The sequence below is a fragment of the Macaca thibetana genome, chromosome 2, assembly GCF_024542745.1.
Source record: "Macaca thibetana thibetana isolate TM-01 chromosome 2, ASM2454274v1, whole genome shotgun sequence".
NCBI classification, from domain to species: domain Eukaryota; kingdom Metazoa; phylum Chordata; class Mammalia; order Primates; family Cercopithecidae; genus Macaca; species Macaca thibetana.
Window position 1 is genome coordinate 76,524,133 of NC_065579.1, and position 22,984 is coordinate 76,547,116.

Genomic DNA, 22,984 nt, shown 5'->3' on the forward strand with positions numbered 1-22,984 from the left:
AAGCCAATGGTGAACAGACAGATTTCTGTGTCTCAGGAACTTATACTCTGGCAGAAAAACTCAATCAATCAACTCAGGAATTAGAATAAGCTTACTTATTCAAAGACAGAGATTGACTACATAATAAGTAATTAAATAAATAAAAAAGTGAGCTGATGTGTCATATTTAAGAGAATATTTTAACATGGAGATATAAAATGTTGAAAGTAAAAGGATGTGTAAAAGAAATACTAGAAAAATACTAATCAGAATAAAACTAGTGGATTTATATTAATATCAGACAAAATAGATTTTAATACAAAAAAATTATTAACATTAAGGTGAAGAATGTAATTACATAACAATAACACACAATTAATGATCTTAAAACAATAGGCACATTGATGCTGAACCAAAAAGTGAAAATTGACAAATTATAAGAATAATTCACAAATCTACCACTATTTTGGATTACTTTAACATCTTTTTTTTTCCTATGTACTGATGTCAAGTAGACAAAAAATTGTAGCATCTAAAAGGTATGAGTAATTTTCAAACTTGATCCATCTAATGAATACATTAAAAAACCCTGCATTCAACAATTAAAAAATGACATTCTTCTTGAGCACAAATGGTATATTAATGACAGCTGACCACATATTAGGGCATAAACCAACCTTAACAATTTCAGGGATTATTAAAATTTAGACTATGTTTTTGAACATGATGCAACTAGGTTAAAAATTAATAACAAAGATAGCTAAACATTTCTATACATTCAGATATTAAAAACTGTGTATTTAAGTAAGTCATGGCTCAAAGAAGATTTCACAATGAAAGTGAGAAAATATTTTGAGATGAAATACAATGAAAATGTTTTACAAAATTTTTAGGGCACAATAAAAATCATTCTTGGAGAGAAATTGATAGTCTTTACTAAAAATGAGGGAGAGTGTTGAAAATTATTGACCCCAGAATTCAGTGAAGAAAATTAAGCAATAAAAGAATAAGTTTCCAAAACAGGACATAAAAGAAATAATAAATATAAGAGCAGAAAGGAGTTAAATGTAAGAAAAAGGATACAATAGAAAGGTTTGACAATGTTAAAACATCTGGCATAATATGAATAAATGACAACTTTTTAAACCTGATAAAGAATACTTATCAAAAATCTACAGCAAACTTTATAGTTAGTGGTGGAAATTTAAAAGTCTTAACTCTGGAACAACATGTGGATGCCTGCTATCACTCCTTTATTCAACCTTGTGTTGTGTTCCTAGCCATAACAGTAGAAGAATGAACAAACAAACCGAAAAGAAAGAATGAATATCTAGGTACTGGAACAGGGATGGATTTCTTAAATATGACACCAAACTACAAGCTATTAGGCTGTGGTGGGCAGATCACTTGAAATCAGGAGTTCAAGACCAGCCTGGCCAACATGGTGAAACCCCGTCTCTACTAAAAATACAAAAATTAGCTGGGCATGGTGGCACATGCCTGTAATACCAGCTATTCGGGAGGCTGAGGTATGAGAATTGCTTGCACCTGGGAGGCAGAGGTTGCAGTGAGCCAAGAATGCACCATTGCACTCCAGCCTGGGTGACAGAGCAAAACTCCATCTCAAAAACAAAAGCGAAAACAAAAACAGAAACAAAATTATAAAATAACATTAAAATTTAAATCTCACTTCATCAAAAGTCACCGCAGCAAAGTCAAGCTTCTTAATGAGATAAAATATAAAAACTCCAATAAATCAATAATAAAACTATTCAAAAAACCCAAATGAACAAAGGGTACAAACATGCAAATTGTAGGAATAGAGAACTAGTAAAAATACCATTTTTATAAATTTGAAAATTTTTAAGAATTCTGTTTATTTTTTAAGGAAATGTAACCACAGGACAAATAATGACAACAAAGATGTTCACCCTAATTAACAGTCACAGAAATGCAGTGAAAAGGCAACCTATAGAATGGGAGGAAACATTTGCAAATCATACATCTGACAAAGAATTTATATCTAGAATACATAAAGAACTACAATTCAAAAACAGCAACAAAAAACAACTCACTTAAAAAATCAGGAAAGGACTTAAAACAGGCATTTCTTCAAAGAAGACATAAAAATGGCCAATAAGCACGTGAAAGATGCTCAGCATCACTGATCACTAAGGAAATGCAAATTAAAACAGCAGCGAGATACCACTTCATGTCTGTTAGGATGGCTGTTACCAAAAACCAGAAAATAATGAGTGTTGATGAGGACATGGGGAAATTGAAACACTCATGCACTTCTGGTGAGAATGTGAAATGGTGTGGCCACCACAAGAAATGACGTGACACTCAAAAAATTAAAAATAGATTTACCATATGATCCAGCAATTTATACACCAAAAACAATTGAAAGCAAGGAAATACTTGTATACCCGTGTTCACAGCAGTATGTTTCACAGTAGCCAAAAGGTGGAAGCACCAAGATTTTCTCAATGGAAAAATAGATAAACAAAATGTGATATACATATACAATGGAATATTATTTAACCTTAGAAAGGAAGGAAAATCTGACATCAGCTAAAACATGGATGAACTTTGAAGACATTATACTAAGTGAAATAAGTCAGACACAAATGGACAAATACTATATGATTCCACTTGGAGCTGTCAAATTCATAGAGACAGAAAATAGAATAGTGTTTGCTAGGGGATCGGGGGGGAGGAGAATAAAATGGAGAGTTATTATTTAATGGGTAGAGTTTCAGTTTGGGAAAACGAAAAGGTTTTGTAGACGGATGGTGGTAATAGTTGCACAATAATGTGAATGTAGTTAATGCCGCTGATCTGTACACTTTAAAAGTGTTTAAAATGGTACATTTTATGTTGTGTATATTTTACTACAATAAAAAAGGAGTAATAAACAAATTTATGATAGTGATTACCTCTGGAGGGGAGGGAGGAGATTAGGATCTGAAAAACCTTGGGAACTTCAACTATACAATACTTTTAATGTTTTATTTCTCAAATACGGTGGTAATTATGTAGGCATTCATTATATTATTTTTGTGTCTTTTAGCATATTTCAAGTATTACATAACTAAAAAAATAGAAGCTTCTGATTCTTGTAATCTCAAAACAGACAAATTGGACAAACCTTCTTTCTGAAGACAACTAATATTCCTAGAAGAAATCTAAAAAGTAGAGTTTTCTAAGAACATCAAAGAGCTAATAAGAAGGAGGAGGCAGAGCAAGACGTCCAAACAGAACTCTCCAGTGATTGTCTCCCTCATGGGAACACCAAATTGAACAACTGTCCATACAAGAAACACTTTCATAGGAACAAAAAATTAGACGAGCCATTACAGTACTTGATAGTCTTGAATTGCTGATGTCACACCTCCCCCATTCCCTGGCAGCAGCCAAGTGGCGCAGAGAGAGACTCTGTGTGCATGGTGGAGGGAGAATACAGTAATTGTGGGACTTTGTATTGGAACTCAGTGCTGCCTTGTCACAATGGAAAGCAACATGGGGGCAGAACCCAGTCAGCATCCATGGAGAGAGCATTTAGATCAGCCCTAGCTAGGGGAGAATTCTCCATCCCAGTGGTCAGAACCTGAATTCTGGCTAGCCCCACCACCATGGGCTAAAGAAGCTCTGGGGTTCTAAATAAACTTGAAAGGTAGTCTAGGCTTCAAGGACCTAAATTCTGGGGTAGCTCTGGCACCATGCTGGGCTTGGAGTCAGTGGACTTGGGGTAAATGACGCTAGGGAGACACCGGCTGGGGAGGCTATGGGAGTTCTTGTGTCACTTCTCCCCCCACCACAGGTAGTGCAGCTCACAGCTCTGGGATAGACTCCTTCCTTTTGCTTCAGGAAGAGAGAGGGGTGAGTAAAGAAGACTTTGTCTTGCAACTTGGAGACCAGCCCAGCCACAGAATAGGGCACTATTCTCTCAGACAACATTGCTAGACACAACCTGAGCTAGAGGGGAACCTGCTGCCTTGAAGGGAAGAACCCAGTCCTAGCAGGATTCAACACTTGCTGATTAAAGAGCACTCCGGCCTTGAGTAAACATCAGAAGTACCCAGGGAGTACTCACTGGGCACCTTGGGTAAAACCCAGGCCTGTACTGGCTTCAGGTGCGACCCAGCACATTCCCAGCTGTGGTAGCCATGGGAAGAGACTCCTTCTCCTTGAGGAAAGGAGAGAGAAGAGTAAAGGGGACTCTGTTTTGCAGCTTGGGCACCAGCTCAGTCAAGCAGGCTCCTGTGGTTCCCAATTTCATGCCTTGGCTACTGGACAGCATTTCTGGATTCACCCTGGGCTAGAGGGAAGCCTCCTGGCCTGAAAGGAGAGACCCAGACCTCGGAACATTCACCACAAGCTGGCTGAAGAGCTCTTGGGCCTTCAGTGAACATTGACAGTAGCCAGGCAGTACTAGCCGTGAGCCGGGGTAGCAATGGCCCCAGGGGGAGACTCCTTGTGTATGAGAAAATGAGACAGAAAAATGGGAAGGATTTTGTCTTTTGGCTTGGGTGCCAGCTCAGCCACAGTAGAACATAGCACCAAGAAGATTCCAAAGGTTCCCCTCTCCAGGCCCTGGAGTATGGACAGCATTTCTGGACTAGAGTTGGGCCAGCAGGGAACTCACCACCCTGAAGGGAAGGACGCAAGCCTGGCTGGATTCACCACCTGCGGACTGAACAGCCCGTAGGCCTTGAGTGAGTATAGGCAGTAGCCAGGTAGTGACTTGGTGGGTCTTGGGGTGGGACCCAGTGCTTTACTGCCTTTGCGTCTTATCCAGCGCAGTCCCAGTTGTCGTGGCCATAAGAGTGCTTGTATCACCTCTTCCCAAGCTTCTCCCACAGCTCAGCACAGAGAGACAGACTCCATTTGTTAGGGGAAAGGAAAGAGAGGAATTAGAGTCTCTACCTGGTCATCCAGGGAATGCTTCTGGATTTTACCCAAGACCACCAAGGTGGTACCTCTACAAGTCTGCCAGAGTCACAGTGTTACAGGACTTTGGGTGTCCCCTAATGCAGAGATGGCTGCAGGGACCAAAGATTTAGATTACAACACTCAATTCTTTTTAAATACTTGGAAAACTTTCCCAGAAAGGATAGGTACAAACAAGCCCAGAATGCAAAGGCAACAATAAACACCTCTTGAATAACTCTTCAAACAAACTCTTTTTTTTTTTTTTTTTTGAGACGGAGTCTCGCTCTGTCGCCCAGGCTGGAGTGCAGTGGCCGGATCTCAGCTCACTGCAAGCTCCGCCTCCCAGGTTTATGCCATTCTCCTGCCTCAGCCTCCCGAGTAGCTGGGACTACAGGCGCCCGCCACCTCGCCCGGCTAGTTTTTTTTGTATTTTTTAGTAGAGATGGGGTTTCACCGTGCTAGCCAGGATGGTCTCGATCTCCTGACCTCGTGATCCGCCCATCTCGGCCTCCCAAAGTGCTGGGATTACAGGCTTGAGCCACCGTGCCCGGCCCAAACAAACTCTTTATGCCCAATCATTGATAAACATCTACAAACATCAAGAACATCCAGGGAAACATGACCTCATTAAACCAACTAAATAAGGCACCAGGGAACCTACCTCGGATTTCCTTTATGTAATGCACACTCTTGAGTACATGTAGGTTTGACTCGATTTGTTCATATCTTTCCAGAAACACTTCTCTACATTAGCTTACGTTTGGCTTGCATTCACAAAATACCTGAACAACCATCTGCATTGTTTACAATAGCAACACAGTGGTGTGGGGGTGAAGGTGCTGATTAGAAATGGAATACTATGCAGCCATAAAAAAGGATGAGTTCATGTCTTTTGCAGGGACATGGATGAAGCTGGAAATCATCATTGTTAGCAAACTAACACAGGGACAGAAAACCAAACACCATATGTTCTCACACATAAGTGAGAGTTGAACAATGGAACACATGGACACAGGGAGGGGAACATCACACACTGGGGCCTGTCCGGGAGTGGGGGGCATGGGGAGGGAGAGGACAAATACCTAATATATGTGGGGCTTAAAACCTAGATGATGGGTTGATAGGTGCAGCAAACCACCATGGCACATATATTCATATGTAACAAATCTGTACGTTGTGCACATGTATCCCATAACTTAAAGTAAAATTAAAAAAAGAGAAAAGAATGAATCATGCCTACAAGATCTAGAAAATAATCTCAAAAGTACAAATCTAAGAGTTATTGGCTTTAAAGAGGAAGTAGGGAGAGAGAGGGATTGAGGTAGAAGTTCTGCAAAATGGTAATAGAACTTTCCAAACCTAAAGAAAAATATCAATATTCAAGTACAAGGTTATAGAACACCAAGCAGATTTCACCCCAAGAAGACTACCTCAAGGCATTTAATAATCAAATTCCCAAAGGCCATGGATAAATAAAGGATTCTAAAAGCAGCAAGAGAATAGAAAGAAATAACATACAAAAGAGCTTTGATACGTCCGGCAGCTGACTTCTCGGTGAAACCTAACAGGCCAGGTCCAAGTAGCATGACATATTTAAAGTGCTGAAGGAAAAAGTATATTACCCTAGAATAGTGTATCTGGTAAAAAATATCTTTCAAGCACAAAGGAGAAATTAAGACTTTCCCAGACAAACAAAAGCTGAGGGATTTTTCTCTTTTTTTCTTTTAATTTTTTTTAATTATTATTTTTTTGAGACAGGGTCTTGCTCTGTCACCCAGGCTGGAGTTCGGTGGTGTGATCACGGCTTACTGCAGGCTTGACCTCCCAGGCTAAAGTGACCCTCCTACTCAGCCACCCGAGTAGCTAGGACTACAGATGTGCACCATCATGTCCAGCTAATTTTTAATTTTTTTGTAGTGACGGGGGTCTTGCTATGTTGTTTAGGCTGGTCTTTAACTCCTGGGTTCAAGTGATTCTCCCACCTCAGCCTCCAAAGTGTTGGAATTACAGGGGTGAGCCACCATGCCTAGCCAAGCTGAGGGATTTCATCAACACCAGACCTGTCTATTCATAGGACAGAATATTACACAGCAATGAAAATGAATAAACTAATGCTTTTTGCAACATGGAAGAAGTTCATAAACAAATTATTGAGCAAAAGAAGTCAGATACAAAAGAGCATCTACTCTATATAATTTCATGTTTATAACATTTCAAAGCAGGCAAATTGAAGTCTGGAGTTTAGGAATAGATAGGTGGTAATGCTGTAAAGTAAAGAAGTAATTACTCTAAACTTTAGGACAGTAGTTACCTTGGTGGGGGTAGGGAGTTGTTTGGGATTAAGAGAGGGCCAGTAAAGGATATCTGGAGAGCTGGTAAAATGTTTTCTTTTCTGACTTGATGTTTACTCCATACTAAATTAGTTAAGTTGCATTTAAAAATGGATTTTTGTATGTGTGTGATACCATAAAATGTTTCAAAAAATAAAACTACTAAAAGCAATAAATAAATAAATAAATAAATAAATAAATAAATGGATTGGATGGGGTTTTATTTTAGTTGTCAAATGCAGTGATTATTTATAGACTATAAGATCATCAAGAAAATGCTAATGCCCATAAGGTGTAGATTATTGTGAGTCAAGTATTCGAGGAGAAATAAATAGGATTTAGATACTGAATATGCAAAGAATAAAAGATAACTCTACAAAATAAAAAATTTGTAATTCTGTGCAACATTGACTTCAAAATTTTTTAAAATTCTCAATTTAAAATTGTTATATACTACTGAGAGTTCAGTCTTCAGGGATTTTAATGCTCGGCTGCATGATTTATTAGACTGCAGCACCTAATGATTAACTATATTGTTATAGAGAGGCTACATTAGAAAGCATAAGTAAAGTGATTCAGGAAAAATAAAGTGTTAACTGTTGAGTACTTACCTCACTCATATTGAGAACTCCCTCACCTGCTAAAATGAGTTCTGCTTGTTTGGAAATGGTCATGGGACTTTCTTATGTAGACTGAGATAGCGAGGATGGGTAAGAACCTGAGAAACTGGTAAGACCATCAAGAATGACACTGGAAGAGACTCATCAATTCATGAGGGAATAAATTTAAAGGACATACCTGGATAATTTTGAGTAGGAAAGGAAATTGAGGGAAGCTGCCATGTGAATGTTTGTGTTTATGTACATGTGCATTTTACAAGGTTTTGCTGAGCATTACGGATACAATACTTACAATATCTGTTTAATTTCTACCACATACCGCATTACAACTGCCCTACCCTACCTCAACTCATGGGCTTTCTTGAGAGGTGGAAGGAAAAACTTACATCACTTCCACTTGTTTTTGGATTATTGACTGCTGTTTCTTTAAACGCAACCTGCCTGCCTTCTTCAGTAAGATCCCCTAGGACAATATGCTAAGCAAGAGGTATTATAGTTTCAGGGATTTCAGGTGCAGTGGATGATGGAGACCAGAGGCAAACAGCACTATCACCTGCTAATGCAAAGGACAAGTGAACTGCTGGTTGAGAAGTGGTTACATGGAGGTGAACTCCATTAGATGGAGCAATGCCAGAGCACCACGCTTCCCATTGGGAAGGTCAACATTTTAATATTTTAAGAACAGAGAATTTAGCCCCATATGTGAGGGATTTCTTTACCTTGGGAACGATTTTCTGATTCTAAGAATTCTGTGGCGCAAATATTAGATGATTTATCATCTTATAACCAACCCGACTTTAACACTTTCATAAATATTGGGGATGAAGACTGTTTAATTCTATAACTTTTTCTATTTGAGAAAACTAGTTACAAAGAGGAAAATAGTTTGATTTTGAAAACTCTTGATCATGATAAAATTACAATAATTTAAAGAAGAAAGAATAAAATGGGAAATGTTAACTTCATGTTTTAGAGACCATAAGAATGTATTATTCTTACTGGTAAATGATGACTGAACAAGAACAAGATTATAAATTTCAATGAAAGGTTATTTTTAAAGGTCTATTTTAAAACAATGTATTATTTATCCAAACATACATATTTACTCTTGGTATTCAAATTGCATTGGAAAGACAAAATATGACTCTATCCACCTAAGTGTTAAAGTAATTGATATCTGATCCAGTTTCCTATTAAACATTACTAACCACAGATCCATTACTGATTATATATTTACTTAGCAAATAAATCTTGATATTTTCATCAAGAGGAGACAGGATATGCTGATTGTATTACTTTATTATTATTAAAATACAACCATGCAAGAATAAGAACTATGCAGAATTGCATTATTTCATTGGAATATATGAATAAAAATCTCAAGTCAAATCTTTATAAGTGAAAACATAAAAATTCTGGGGCTGGTAAATTATTATTTGTTTTATATACCCTGACTACTCTGTATGAATCAAGCCAGGTTTTTTTCTTAAATAATAAAAATGGATAGCTATACTGCTAAAAAAAATCAGTAATTTTTTTCTCCATGAAATATAATACAATACAACTCTATTATAATATGACTTTAAGATTTTGGTGGGTTTTATTATATTCCTGAAACAGAAAAGGATGCACAGTAAGTTCCTGAGCATGTATAAACCTGGTTATTCTACAAGGCAGATTTGAATTTTGACTCTCCCTCATCAGTCTCATAGAAATTATATGGGTAATATAATCCTATACCTGCCACTGAAGGTGAATGGATTTTCTCATGATAAATCACTGTAAAGTTAATATATAATGTGACTGGCTTATTCAATAATTTTTTAAAAAAAATTTAAACCTAAATATATTTCAGAATGAGTTAATTTTATGCTTTTCCCCCTTGTGTCTGCTTTTCCAGTGGAAATCCCCGACATGGGTGACTGTGAATTGGGGGCTGGCTGGAGAGAAAATACTGCCTGGAGGAGGTCCATTGTGACTACTCTTCCTGCTCATCACCAGCACCTCTGCCAGCTTGTGCTGGGCTCACGGCACTGTCACGTGACCAGGGAACAATAAACTCAACACTATCTATGCTTGATGAAAGGTGACCTAAAGTTGGGCAGAGATTCTGAGTTGGAGGTTTGCTTGCCAGCCTCCACTGGGCGAATTAAATATGCTAGTCTCCAAGTTTTAATGATAATAATTACTTCTCCAGCAAAACTTTGATAGGTAGACTCTTCTTCCAAAATCTTCAAGGTACAGATTGTATGACCTTCATCTGTTGATTATTTATTTAGATGACTTGTGTAATTTAGAAATTCTTACATATAGCCTCCATTTCTCTTGCTGCAGTGAAAGCTTGATAATTGCATTTTATCTCTTGGAGCATCAGTATCTCTCTGGAAACATTATCTTTCTGTGGGTGGGTACAAACACATGTTTATGAAAACATCATCTGTAGCTGTCTGTGGAGAGGGGAGTGTGAGTTAGAAGAATAGATGTATGTACAAACGCTGAGTATTTTTGAGGATGGAGTAGGCTGCATGTGGATGAGTGTTTATTTGATCGAGTTAGCAAAAACTTGTTGTATACACTGTAGTTGGAGTAGGAAGCTGCCTACTTGTTATGATGCAGGGCTGATAAAGATGTTAAAGTGACCAGATTTAACAAAGAAACTCCAAATTTTAGTGGTCTAAAGAGAGATAACTGTGCTTTTTGTTCATGTGGGTATTCAGAGTGTTCAGAGGGTGACCATCTACACAGACATTCAGGAATCTAGCTCCTTTTGTTTTGCAGCCCCTTTCCATGCTTCTCTCTACTCAGCCAGTGGATGGGGAAAGACAGTTTTACATAGGGGGGCTTTATGGGCCAGGCCTGGATGTGACATATATTATATCTGTCCGTTTTCCCTTGACCATTACTCAGTCGGAAATCTTCATCTAACTGGAAGGGAGGCTGGAAATGGATTCTAGATTTATGACCGAGGTAAAAAGAAAACAGTTTGGGCTGGGCACGGTGGCTCATGCCTGTAATCCCAGCACTTTGGGAGGCCAAGGTGGGAGGATCATGAGGTCAGGAGATAGAGACCATCCTGGCCAACATGATGAAACCCCGTCTCTACCAAAAATGCAAAAATTAGCTGGGTGTGGTGGCGTGCACCTGTAGTCCCAGCTACTTGGGAGGCTGAGGCAGGAGAATTGCTTGAACCCGTGAGGCGGCAGTTGCAGCGAGCTGAGATCATGCCACTGCACTCCAGTCTGGTGAAAGAGTGAGACTCCATCTCAAAATAAATAAATAAATAAATAAATAAATAAATAAATAAATAAAAAACAGTTTGGTAAACAACTAGCCAGTTTTTGCGATATTAAGTGGTAACAACCTCTATTCTCAAACTGCTCTATTTATCCTACCTAATTCTTTTAATTAGAGTCAGCCTTCTATTCCACAGTTAGAGCTTTGGTTTTAGATGAAAATTTTCTCTGGGAAAAGGGAAAAATATAGTCAAATATTCATGCTGAAGTATAAGTTACTAAAGTCGGATCCTTTCTTAGGAGCAGGTATATTCTCAGCACCACCTAGAGTACTGTGTAAATAAATGTTTGCTGAATAAATAAATAGATGAACAACCGCCCTCACCCCCACCCCCACCCCAATCTCCATTGTAGATCCTCTTCTTGTCCTAAGGGTCCTGGCTTGCTGGAGCATGCAGCAAGGGAAAAATGGCAGAGTAACATAGCCAGTTGAAGAGAGGGCTACGATGACTTCCAGTCTCCTCTGGAATGGAGGGGATTTATTGAGTAAGACTTAGAAAATGGCTGGGTTCACAAGTCAGCAGTCCAGCAGTAAGAGGAAATCTCAGAGAGTGGCTCTAGTTTGGGCCAACTGGTATGGTAAGGATGGTTTGTGTACATATGAAGAAGCAACTACACCAATAAACAGAATGGAGAATCCATGTAGGTGTCTTGAGTCACTTAATGGGCCACATAAATGAATCCATGAGGTCCTCTTCAAGACACCAGAGCTGATCTCAAGTACCACCAGCCATCTGATAAGCAGCTGTACCAGCCTGCTACAGATTGAGAAGAGGATGTCTCACTCATGTGTTCACTGATCCTTTTGGACATGGGGTATGCTTGAGGTCTACGAAAGCTAAACCAGACCACAGGGAGAAGAAAAACCCATGAAAAGGAGAAGGAAACTGGTAAATGTGGTTAGATAGGTTCTAAAGATAGACTAATTTTAGAAATGACTGGATTATATGGAGTGCCCTGGGATGAGACAGAATATATTTTGGCTCTGGGCAGAGCAAAGAAGAAAATAGGTAGGTAAAATGTATAGACTCTTATGTTTGCACACATCTACTGTGTGACTGTCTAGTCATACTGGTTGCATGAACACATGTTACAATAAACAGCTGAATAAATTTTCATCAGGATAGAAGCTTCTTAAATTCTATCTACAAGGCTGATAATAGGAGGATGCAGTAGTTTGTTCTCATGCTGCTAATAAAGACATACATAAGACTGGATAATTTATAAAGGAAAGAAGTTTAATTGACTCACAGTTCCACTGGCTGGTGAGGCCTCACAATCATGGTGGAAGGCAAAGGAGGAAGAAAGTCACATCTTACATGGCAGCAGGCAAGAGAACTTGTGCAGGGGAACTCCCATTTATAAAACCATCAGATCTTGTGAGACTTATTTACTACCATGAGAACAGTATAGGGGAAACTGCCCCCATGATTCAATTATCTCCACCTGGCCATGCCTTTGACATTTGGGGGTTATTACAATTCAGGATGAGATTTGGGTGGAGACACAGCCAAAAGATATCAGAGGATTCTGGTTTTTGGAAACTGCCAAGAAAACAAAGTGTCTACTCTTCTAGGCCCTATCTGTCTTTATGTTACTTACTTCTTAGTTATTACCTTTGGCTACTGATACAGCTCTAAATACCTCTCTGCATCTTCTGGGAGAAGCATCCAGAGCTAAAAATAACACCTGACCTTTCCTCTTCCCATGCTGTATGCCCTCAGCCACCTTGGAATTGCCTAGGGGAAAGAGTTATACCTCCGAGACTGTGCACATACGGTTAGTAACAGTTGTTTCACCATTATTCCAGCAATGGCTTTGGGGAAACCCTTTAATAATTTGCAACAGAGGTAAGTAATGTCACCAATGCAGTAGCATTGTTAAGCCAAAGCACAATTTCCACAGAGCAAAGAACTTTATCAGTCCCAATGAAACTTAAATTCTAGACTCCTTTCTCTACCTCACGTTCCTCCTCCAGAAGCTGTCTTTTCTATCAAGTTTCTCATATAGCACTAGCATACTCTAGCAGTTAGTAATTATAAAATAATAGAAACAATCATTGGTAACTTATAATTATCTTCTCTCCCAAAGTGTAAGATTCTTTAGCATGAATCGTCTTGCCAACAGATCATAATTCATCTTGATAACAGGTTTGATGGAATTACATGAGACATGAGTCTGGCTCATTAATGTTATTATTGTTTTTAAACTCTTGGCAGTGGTGCTTCTGAACTATTAATTAATCTTCATGACTGCTCTGTGAAATAGGTGAAATATAACTAAATTTATTCTACCAGAAGAGAAATTGGCAAACTGGTGATCTCCTCAATGAATTTCTCTTCATTACCAATGGATCTGGGGGTGGAAATGGAAATAACTGAATCGGACTCATTTTTCCATAATGCTAGGTAGATATGACTTTTATGTGCTGCTAGTGTAAGCCCTCCAAAAAATCCTTTAAATATCCATAAGAGTAATGAATAATTTGTAGCAATTAACAAAAAAATATGAGTTCGAAGACTTTTTTTTAACCTACTTTCTTATGAAATGCTCAATCAGCACAAATGGTTACTATGGCCTGTATTGTGCCTTCTTCTCTTCCCTTTCTCTGCCCTCAAATTACCATTGTTCCTTAGGGATTTACTATTCAGTCATCACTAGTGGGATTTATTTAACATCTTTCTTCTGAAGAGCAAGAGGGAATGTGGAGAAAAATATGAAATCCATAGGACCCACATTTAATGTTTTTGTCACATGGAAATAGTGTAGCTTGATGGCATGTTCATGGGTTCACATCCAAGGCCTGTCTAATTTGCTGTGCATCTTTGGAAAAGCTATGTGTCTTCTGTGGTTACTGTTTTCTTGTTCCTAAATGGGAAGCACCTTATCTCATGGATTATGGGAATAACAAGAGATAATGAATGTAGAGTGTCTGGCACCTTAAGTGTGATCAATGATAGAGTATATTATTAACATTATAATTCAGTGACTCAGCCCCAAAGTTCTGAGAGAAGGGATGAACGGGCCTGAATAGAAGGATGCAATATCAGGTGTATGCATTTAGAGATTTTCTTAACACGGGGGTCATTGTCGAGTAGTTCCTAATTTAGTGCCAAAAAAAATCCTCCCCTTAAACCAAAATAACATTTGATGCACAGTAGGTAGTACAAAATATTTTTTGCATAAATGAATGAGAACAAGTGATTTCCAAAGATGAAAAAGGGAAAAAGCATCATACCAGTGGTTGTGTCCTCTGTGGGACCCTTAGCTCTCCAGATGTCATTTGAATACCAGTGATTCAAGAGCATAAGGAGAGAAGGTTTGAGGTATGAGATAGATGGGGGAAAAAGTAAAAATAGTAGGGACTGGAAAAATAATCCATCAGCAGGAAAATACTATAATCATCTGATTATCCTTTACCAATAAAGGATAAAGGGAAAGATAGCATTTTACCACAGGTCATTCCTCCATTTTTTCAATGTTAGATTTTCTAGGTTTTATCCCTACTTCTTAAAATATAGAAAGAAAGTACAAGAAATATTGTGCTAGAACTATAAGGCTAGCCCTATTAAAACCTTATAAATTACTTTCCATTTCAAGTCATCAGATTAAAACAGCGTACTCCTAAAACAGAAGCAATAAACTAATAAACCAGAAAGAACCCTGTATTTGTTTTATTGGAAACAAAATATCAGCTGCTAACTCGAAGATATTGAATCTTACCTGTGTAGATATACTCTGCATATGCAGGATGAGTTTTTGTGAAAACATCTTTTACTTTTTCTATTTTATCAGCTCTTATTTTTGTCGCAAATGGTGTGTACATAACTGAGAAAGATTCAGCTCTGGTGATGGCTTCCTCAATCATGGCCTAAGATGAAACAAACAACCCATTTGGCATCAATAACAATACATGACTTTTTAAGAATGTAAAAAATATAATTACCTTTATGGATGACTTAAAAATCTATATACTGTACTGCAAAGATAACATATTTTGGTCTTGAATATTCATTAGAACAAAATTTTAATTAGTTCTGGAAATACTATTTCATATTAAGAAAACCAATTAAATGAAGGAAGTTTTTAAACAGGCACCTCTAAACTGAGCTTGTTTTAAGATAAAAATATAAATTCTGTTTCCTAAGGTGTCATTTTTTTTACTTGATTTTAAAAGTCAAATTCTTAAGTCTGACATAATTAACTTACTCTTGAGCAGACATTGGTGAGCAATTTGTATATGGAGAGATTTCTTTTAAAAAATAAATTAAATATCTAAAGTATATTCTGTAAATAACATGGCGAACTAGACAGACGGTATTTTTTGTTTTCTTTTTCCAATACCTGGGAAAGCCTTTTGGAATTAAAAATATCCTTCCTCAGCTTCCTCCTAGAAAAGCTTCCCTTCCCTCCAGATCACAAGAGCAGTTTAGGATGGTTTTGGGTATTTAAGAATTTCTTTACATTATTTTTGCTCATGTACCATTCTTGATAAAGCCCTGCCATCATCCTCAGCTTCCTGTTTTAAATAGGCCCATTACTATTTGTAACAGACCTAAAAGAAAGTTATGTGAAGTTTTAAGAGGAATTTATTCCTTTCCTACAACTTTTCCTTCTAATGAGGCTTGCACATTGAATAAAATGTGAAAGTGTCTATGGTTACCTCAGTTTTTTAATATGGCATAAAAGCATATTATAAAACAATCCATTTTTATTTATAGGAATGAAATTCTTCCAGACAAATAAGGTGCCAACAAACAATAAGGAAAAACAATAGATATAAGCTTTTCAACAGAGAAAAAACCATTTAACAAACAACAATTTACATTATTATCATCATAGTATTTTGAAAACAAGTTTTCCATTGATAATAAAAGCAACAAGGAGTTGATTTTAAACTGAGAAGTCTAAATAAACTTGTTCATTGCTTACTTCATTTCTTAGTGACTTCGAATGCCTCTATGATCATCTACATTGCTTGTAAAAGAGCAGCTTTGCAATAATTTTCTGGATGCAAAGGGTCTTCCTTTCTCTGAGATTAGCTTTAAAATTATGTAAAAATTAGTGGACAAATTTCTCAATGAAATTCAACAAATTATTGGATAATTGAATGCTAGAACTTACATTGCCTTCAACATTGTCCTGTTCAAGTTCAAGGAACTGAATGGGGAACAGAAAATATATAACAGTTCTTCCAAACCCAGAGCCAGCCCTCAGATGGAGTTAGTGGTGGAGTGCATGGCAAATAAAGGAAGAGACAAGACAAGGAATTGCTGAATGTGGAGACCTGGATGCCAGCTTTGGAAGGCTACTGGGGATAATGCAGGCAGCAGGTCTGGGATTGAGTTGTGGATTAGGAATTCAAATAAGGTGTTTAGGCACCAAGTATTAGTCCTTCAGCAAAAATGAAGATCCTTTATACTGAGGAGGAGGAATAATTCCTCCAGTTTGGTGCTTACCTATGTTCACTGCTGGAACTGATTCTGGGATGGCCTGTCCAGACCATCAGGCGTGTGGTTGCACAGGCACGTGTGCAGTGATGTGCCAAGGACGAAAGCTGCTCTAGACCTCAGTTCTAAGGTCATGGCTGACTTTACTGCCTTTGTAAGCTGTTGGTTCCCGTATCAGTCTCCTAGGGTTGCTACAACAAAGTACTACTGACTGGGTGGCTTAAACAACAGAAATTTGTTTTCTCACAGTTCTGGAGACAGGAAGTCCAAGACTGTGGTGTCAGCAGGGTTGGTTTCTTCTGAGGGTCTCTCTACTTGGCTTGTAGATGGCTGTCTTTCCCCGTGTCTTCACATGGTCATTCCTCTGTGTGTGTGTGTGTGTGTGTGTGTGTGTGTGCGCGCGCGCGCGCATGTGTGTTTGTGTGTGTTCTAATTTTCTCTTTTTATAAGCATGCACTCATGTTGGATTAGGGTTCACTCTAAAGCCCTCATTTTAATGTAATTACCTGTTTAAAGATTCTGTCTCCAACTGTGGCTGAGTGTGGGCTAATGGAATGTAGTCTCACTATGAGGTACTAGGGGTTAGGACTTCAACAGATGAATTTTGGAGGCATACAATTCAGCCCGTAACAGTTTCTAACTCATAAACAGCTTTCTGATGGTCTCTGAATATCTTGCTGAAGGGTATTTTGCTTTAATTTCTGGATTAAAAAATTTAGCAAAGGTACCTAATCCTCCAGTTTGCTTCCAGAAAGACATTAGCGATATCCTAGTCAGGCCAGGATAGAAGAAAACACTCTCTCCACCCCATTTCTTTTCCAACTGCTGGCAGCTTAAGTGACTGCTGGCAGGGTAGCTTGGCGAAGCCATCTCACAGTGGGGATGGTAAGACTCGTGCCCAAGAACCTACACCAGCTTTTTAAAAAGTGGCAGAAGTGTAGGTTTTCATGTGGCAGCTTGATCTGCTCGTTGAAGGATCTGTACTCTTGGCTTAATGCTCAAGGCGTTGCCTTTGGGCCTTAACAGGGCTCTCACTTAGGAGGGTATGCGCTGGAGAGTGGCCTCCCTCTTTCTCCACTGAGAACCAATAGAGATGGGTTCTTCCATGAATTCTGCCCTCCAACCTGAAGATGATGGGTAAGGAAGTGGGTGAGTAAATAGAGAGTATGTAATTTACAAATAGAAATTGTATTCTCCATGGAGATGTTTCTTAAAGGAAATTATCATAGCCCCAGGAAGAAATAGTACAACATAGAGTAGAAATGAGAATACAGATGACCCTTGCATCGGATCCTGAAACATCCTTTTGTGTTTTAACGTACTAATATTTCTTATTCTTCTTGAGACAGACAATCTTGAGGCTGTGAGCCTATCCTACGTTGCTGTTGTAAAGAAATAGAGTAATATAACATATATATAACATATATATTTTAGCATTATTGGTATTGAATAACTAATTAGTGAAATAATCTAGAAAAAACTTAGCCTTTGTGTTTAATTAAAATAGTAGGATTTTTTTTTGACTGTTTGTGTTTAGACACCAAAGATTAAATTTTCATTTTGTGATGATAATAATTTGGCAATTTAGAGTTGGACTTGTCTTTTTAAAGAGTCTAATATGTGTAAATTAAAAAAATTATACTTGAAAACTAGAATGATTTGATATAATCATAGACATTAAAATATAAAAGATAGATTTTAATTTACTTTTTATAAACAAAGATTTTCCTTGATTTTGCAAATAAAGGAAGAGACCAGACAAGGAATTTCTGGTTGTAAAAAATAAGCTATACTTAAAATGGAAGCAGATTTCAAATGATACTTCTTAATTTGACATAAATATTCTGTAATTGAATCATTCTTTCTGGACCCGTGAACTTCTCTGATGTCAGTAAATGTTGCACGTGTGCAGAGAATGGAGAAAACAATCAGTCCTTGTGCCCTGTTGTTAAATGTACATTGCTGTTAATTATGTTTTCTCTGCTGTTACTCAAAAATAAGCTGTGAAATTAAGTGTTTACATTTGGGAGTTAATAACTCTCTATTGTTACTCTCACATGTATCAAGTTTTAAAGCCAAGTTACAAAAACCAAGAGTGTATGTGGGCAGCTCATTTTCTCTACAAACAGTAACTTATAATAATTTCTCCTTGTACTGTAGCTTAGTAAAAAGAACCCCTTGCTACCTTAGAAATCAACTTGTCCAGGATGACTGTACAAGAGAGACCACGGGAGAGAAAGGAGAGATATTCCATCCAGAGGAAAAGAAAAGCAACAAAAGTAGTGGGAAACATGACCAGCAAAAAAGAAAGAAACAAAATTTGTCTCCCTTATCTAAGCTTAAGAGGGCCGATTCTTCCTGGTAAAATTTTAAGAGCACTCAACGTAGCCAGAATTAAGCTGGCAGAAACTATAAACCTCAAACATTTTTGGGATGGTAGAATTATGTAACTTTCTTTTCTTTCTGTTCTTCTTTTCTCCCCTCCCCTCCCCTCCCCTCCCTTCCCCTCCCCTCCCCTCCCCTCCTCTTTCTCCCTCTCTTTCTTTCCTTCTTTCTTTTTTTTCTTTTCTTTTTAGACAGCGTCTGGCTTTGTCACCCAGGCTGGAGTGCAGTGGCCAGATCTCGGTTCACTGCAAGCTCCGCCTCCCGGGTTCACACTATTCTCCCGCCTCCGCCTCCGGAGTAGCTGGGACTACAGGCGCCCACCGCCTCGCCCGGCTGGTTTTTTGTATTTTTAGTAGAGACGAGGTTTCACCGTGTTAGCCAGGATGGTCTCGATCTTCTGACCTCGTGATCCACCCGCCTTGGCCTCCCAAAGTGCCGGGATTATAGGTGTGAGCCTTTCTTTCTTTCTTTCTTTCTTTCTTTCTTTCTTTCTTTCTTTCTTTCTTTCTTTCTTTCTTTCTTTCTTTCTTTCTTTCTTTCTTTCTTTCTTTCTTTCTTTCTTTCTTTCTTTCTTTCTGTCTCTCTTTCTCTCTTTCTTTCTCTCCTTCCTTCCTTCCTTCCTTCCTTCCTTCCTTCCTTCCTTCCTTCCTTCCTTCCTTCCTTCCTTCCTCTTCCTTTCTCTCTCTCTTTCTCTCTCTTTCTCTCTCTTTCTTTCTTTCTTTCTTTCTTTCTTTCTTTCTTTCTTTCTTTCTTTCTTTCTTTCTTTCTTTCTTTCTTTCTTTCTTTCTTTCTTCTTTCTTTCTCTCTCTCTCTCTCTCTCTTCTCTTTCTTTCTTTCTTTCTTTCTTTTCTTTCTTTCTTTCTTTCTTTTTCTTTCTCTTTCTTTCTCTTTCCCTCCCCCCCCCCCTCTCCCTCCCTCCCTCCCTTCCTTCCTTCTTTCCCTCCCTCCCTCCTTCCCTCTCTTCCTCTCTTTCTTTCCCTTTCTTTCCCTTCCTTCCCTTCCTTCCTTCTGGAGGAGTTGGGTAAATTTAACTTTTGAACTACGTGCTTGGTGAAAGTGGTTTAGTAAGAGGGAAACTTGTCACTTGAAATTAGAAAATGTGGTGATGATTATTATAGACTATCATCAAATTATTCCTTTATTGCTTCCAGTCTTAGGGTTGACCATAATCAGAGTAAACTGATTTATTTAGAAGATTATATCTAGAAGGAACATTAGGAATCTTCCAGCCCAATTTCTTGAGATTTGGAGAGGTTTAAGTGACTTTGTTAAGGGCTTTTTTTTTTTTTTTGAGATGTAGTGTTGCTCTGTCACCCAGGCTGGAGTGCAGTGGTGCGATCTTGGCTCACCTCAACCTCCCACTCCGGGATTCAAGCGATTCTCCCAACTCAGCCTCCTGAGTAGCTGGGACTACAGGTGCCTGCCACCATGCCCGGCCAATTTTTGTATTTTTAGTAGAGATGGGGTTTCACCATGTTAGTCAGGCTGGTCTTGAACTCCTGACCTCAGGTGATCCTTCTGCCTCAGCTTCCCAAAGTACTGGATTACAGGCGTGAGCCACCATGGCCGGCCATCTAAGGACTTATTAAATGACTTTAAAAAATTCTATAGAATTTAGAATTAGGGTCTCTAATATTGTATTTCACTTTCTTTTTTGAAAATTATGACTTTACCTCACAGGCACATAATAGGCATTTTCCACACTCCCTTACAGTGAATCATGGCAGAATGTGGACCAATGGAATGGAGGCGGGAGAGACATTAACTTTCTTCAGGCCTGGCCCACGAAACTCTGCCTAGCATAATCCTCTATTTTCTTTTCCTGTTAGGCTGCCTTAAGAAAGAGGACTCAGCTGGGCGTGGTGGCTCATGCCTGTAATCCCAGCACTTTGGGAGGCCAAGGCAGGCAGATCCTTTGAGGCCAGGAGTTTGAAACCAGCCTGGCCAACATGGTGAAACCCTGTCTCAAATAAAAGTATAAAAATTAGCCAGACGTGGTGGTGGGCGCCTGTAATACCAGCTACTTGGGAGGCTGAGGCAGGAGAATTGCTTGAGCCCAGGAAGTGGAGGTTGCAGGAGCTGAGATTGTGGCCACTGCACTTCAGCCTGGGTAACAGAGTGAGACTCTGTTTCAAAAACAAACAAACAAACAAAAACAGAGAGGACTCACAGGTGGGAAGGAAGATGGCACTACACAGTGGAAGCAGTGTCAGTTCCCAAGTTGCTGATTAGAGTAGATCCAATCAGAAACACCCATGTTGGACTACGAGTGAGAAATCAAATTTATTGTTTTGTTGTTTTAAGTTTCTGAAATTTGGGGTTGTTACGGTAGCCTACCCTAACACACCAATACTAATAAATAAAACTTGGAATCTCTCTCATAATCCCTTTTTATCTACTAAGACTTGTGTATTATTTTGAAAAGTAAAGAAAAACATGGCATTTAAAGAGATGAAACAACAACCTTTCATTTAGCAGTGTGATAAATGTTTTTATATAGGCTATTTCCTTTAGTCCTCATAAAATCCATCTAGGTAGGTATTACTAGTGATTGAATATTATAGTTTTATTGTTTTATTTTCGGAGTTAACATTATTAAATTCAAAGGAAGCAGTACTATACTTGCAAGCTATAAATGATCGAGATAGGTACCTTTAGTATTTAATGGCTAATGACGCTCTTTGTTATTACATTAATAATAATGCAATTTTAAATGATGAAAATGGAAAAATAAAATTTTGTGAGCAACGTTTTTCAAATTCAATTTTAAAAATATACATATTGGTTTAATTTGGAAGATTTCAATTTTCTTGAAATTTAGAATTGACTTTAAAAACAGATTTTCATAAATATGTTACCTTGAGACAACCCTATAAACACAATCACTCTATCATTTATGTAACAGTCAAGATTTACATTTGTATGATGATTTTAATATAATGGAGTGTCAGAATAGAATATGTAATAATTGATTGATTGTCCCTGCTGCAGTGATCAACATTTTGATTCTGAAATATTACCCTGGATTTATGGAAGCTATTTTATGAAAGAACATTCACTTTAAGTTTCATTTTTTCTTAATATAAAAGAATATTTGGCAGCTTTGCCATTACCTCTGTCAGCCCAGTGATGTGAAAGTTATAAATATTTCATGCAGTTTAAATAAAAATATTTAAATTTTATTTGCATTATTTAGAAATCACTAAAAATTGTATAAACAGGTTATTTGTAGCAAGGGAAATGGACTTTTATATAGCTTTTTTGAATTCTCTACTTTGCAACCCTTTCTGTTTAAAAATAGTCATAATAAATATAATATTAAATTTAAAGTATTTAATTTAGTTTTGTAGTGTGTTACTGCTATAGAATTCTAGAACACATATATGTATATACACATGCATGTAATTGTATAAATATATTATTTGAGCTACTGTCTACCATTCACTATGGTTAGGGTTAGAGTTTTCATTATGTGTGTTGCATCCATTAACTAACTTCTGCACTTAAGGCCTAACATTTACCCTGCATTAACTTTTAATCATTTATATTTTTTAGTAAAATGTTATTTCCATGGTCCTTCAAGATAGAACTGAGGAGATGGAAAGGATCTAAAATATTATTTTATAATCACTAAACGTAAAGCTTGGTAAGTACTGGTGATTCCTCTGAGGTTACAAAATCAGAAATGAAAGCAAGATGACAGCCCAAGTCCCCTAAGCCAATCTTTCTTCTATGGTGAGCAACGTTTTATTCTTTTAATTAGATTGTAAATTCTTGGAAGAATAAAGTCAAGCATTGATTCCCTTCTTCTTTTTCCATCACTGTCTATTTCTGTCTCCACAGACAGCTAGAATTTGACTCTAGCACAGAGAAACAAACAGACCACATCAAACCGTAACCAGATCAAGATCCTCTTTATAAGAATTCTGACACAAAATGGAATATTCATCACTCACACCTACTGGCCACAAGTAAGACTGTTTTGTCCACTG

General features: G+C 37.8%; 1 protein-coding gene across 2 annotated transcripts in view; it reads right to left on the reverse strand.

Moving 5' to 3' along the window:
- SPATA16 (spermatogenesis associated 16) overlaps positions 1-22,984 on the reverse strand; it is a 261,852-nt gene that overhangs the window by 59,381 nt on the left and 179,487 nt on the right. For both annotated transcript variants that reach the window (XM_050778289.1, XM_050778290.1), the window contains exon 6: positions 14,881-15,028. In XM_050778289.1, the coding sequence (XP_050634246.1) occupies positions 14,881-15,028 (148 nt within the window). The remainder of the gene's footprint in view (positions 1-14,880; positions 15,029-22,984) is intronic.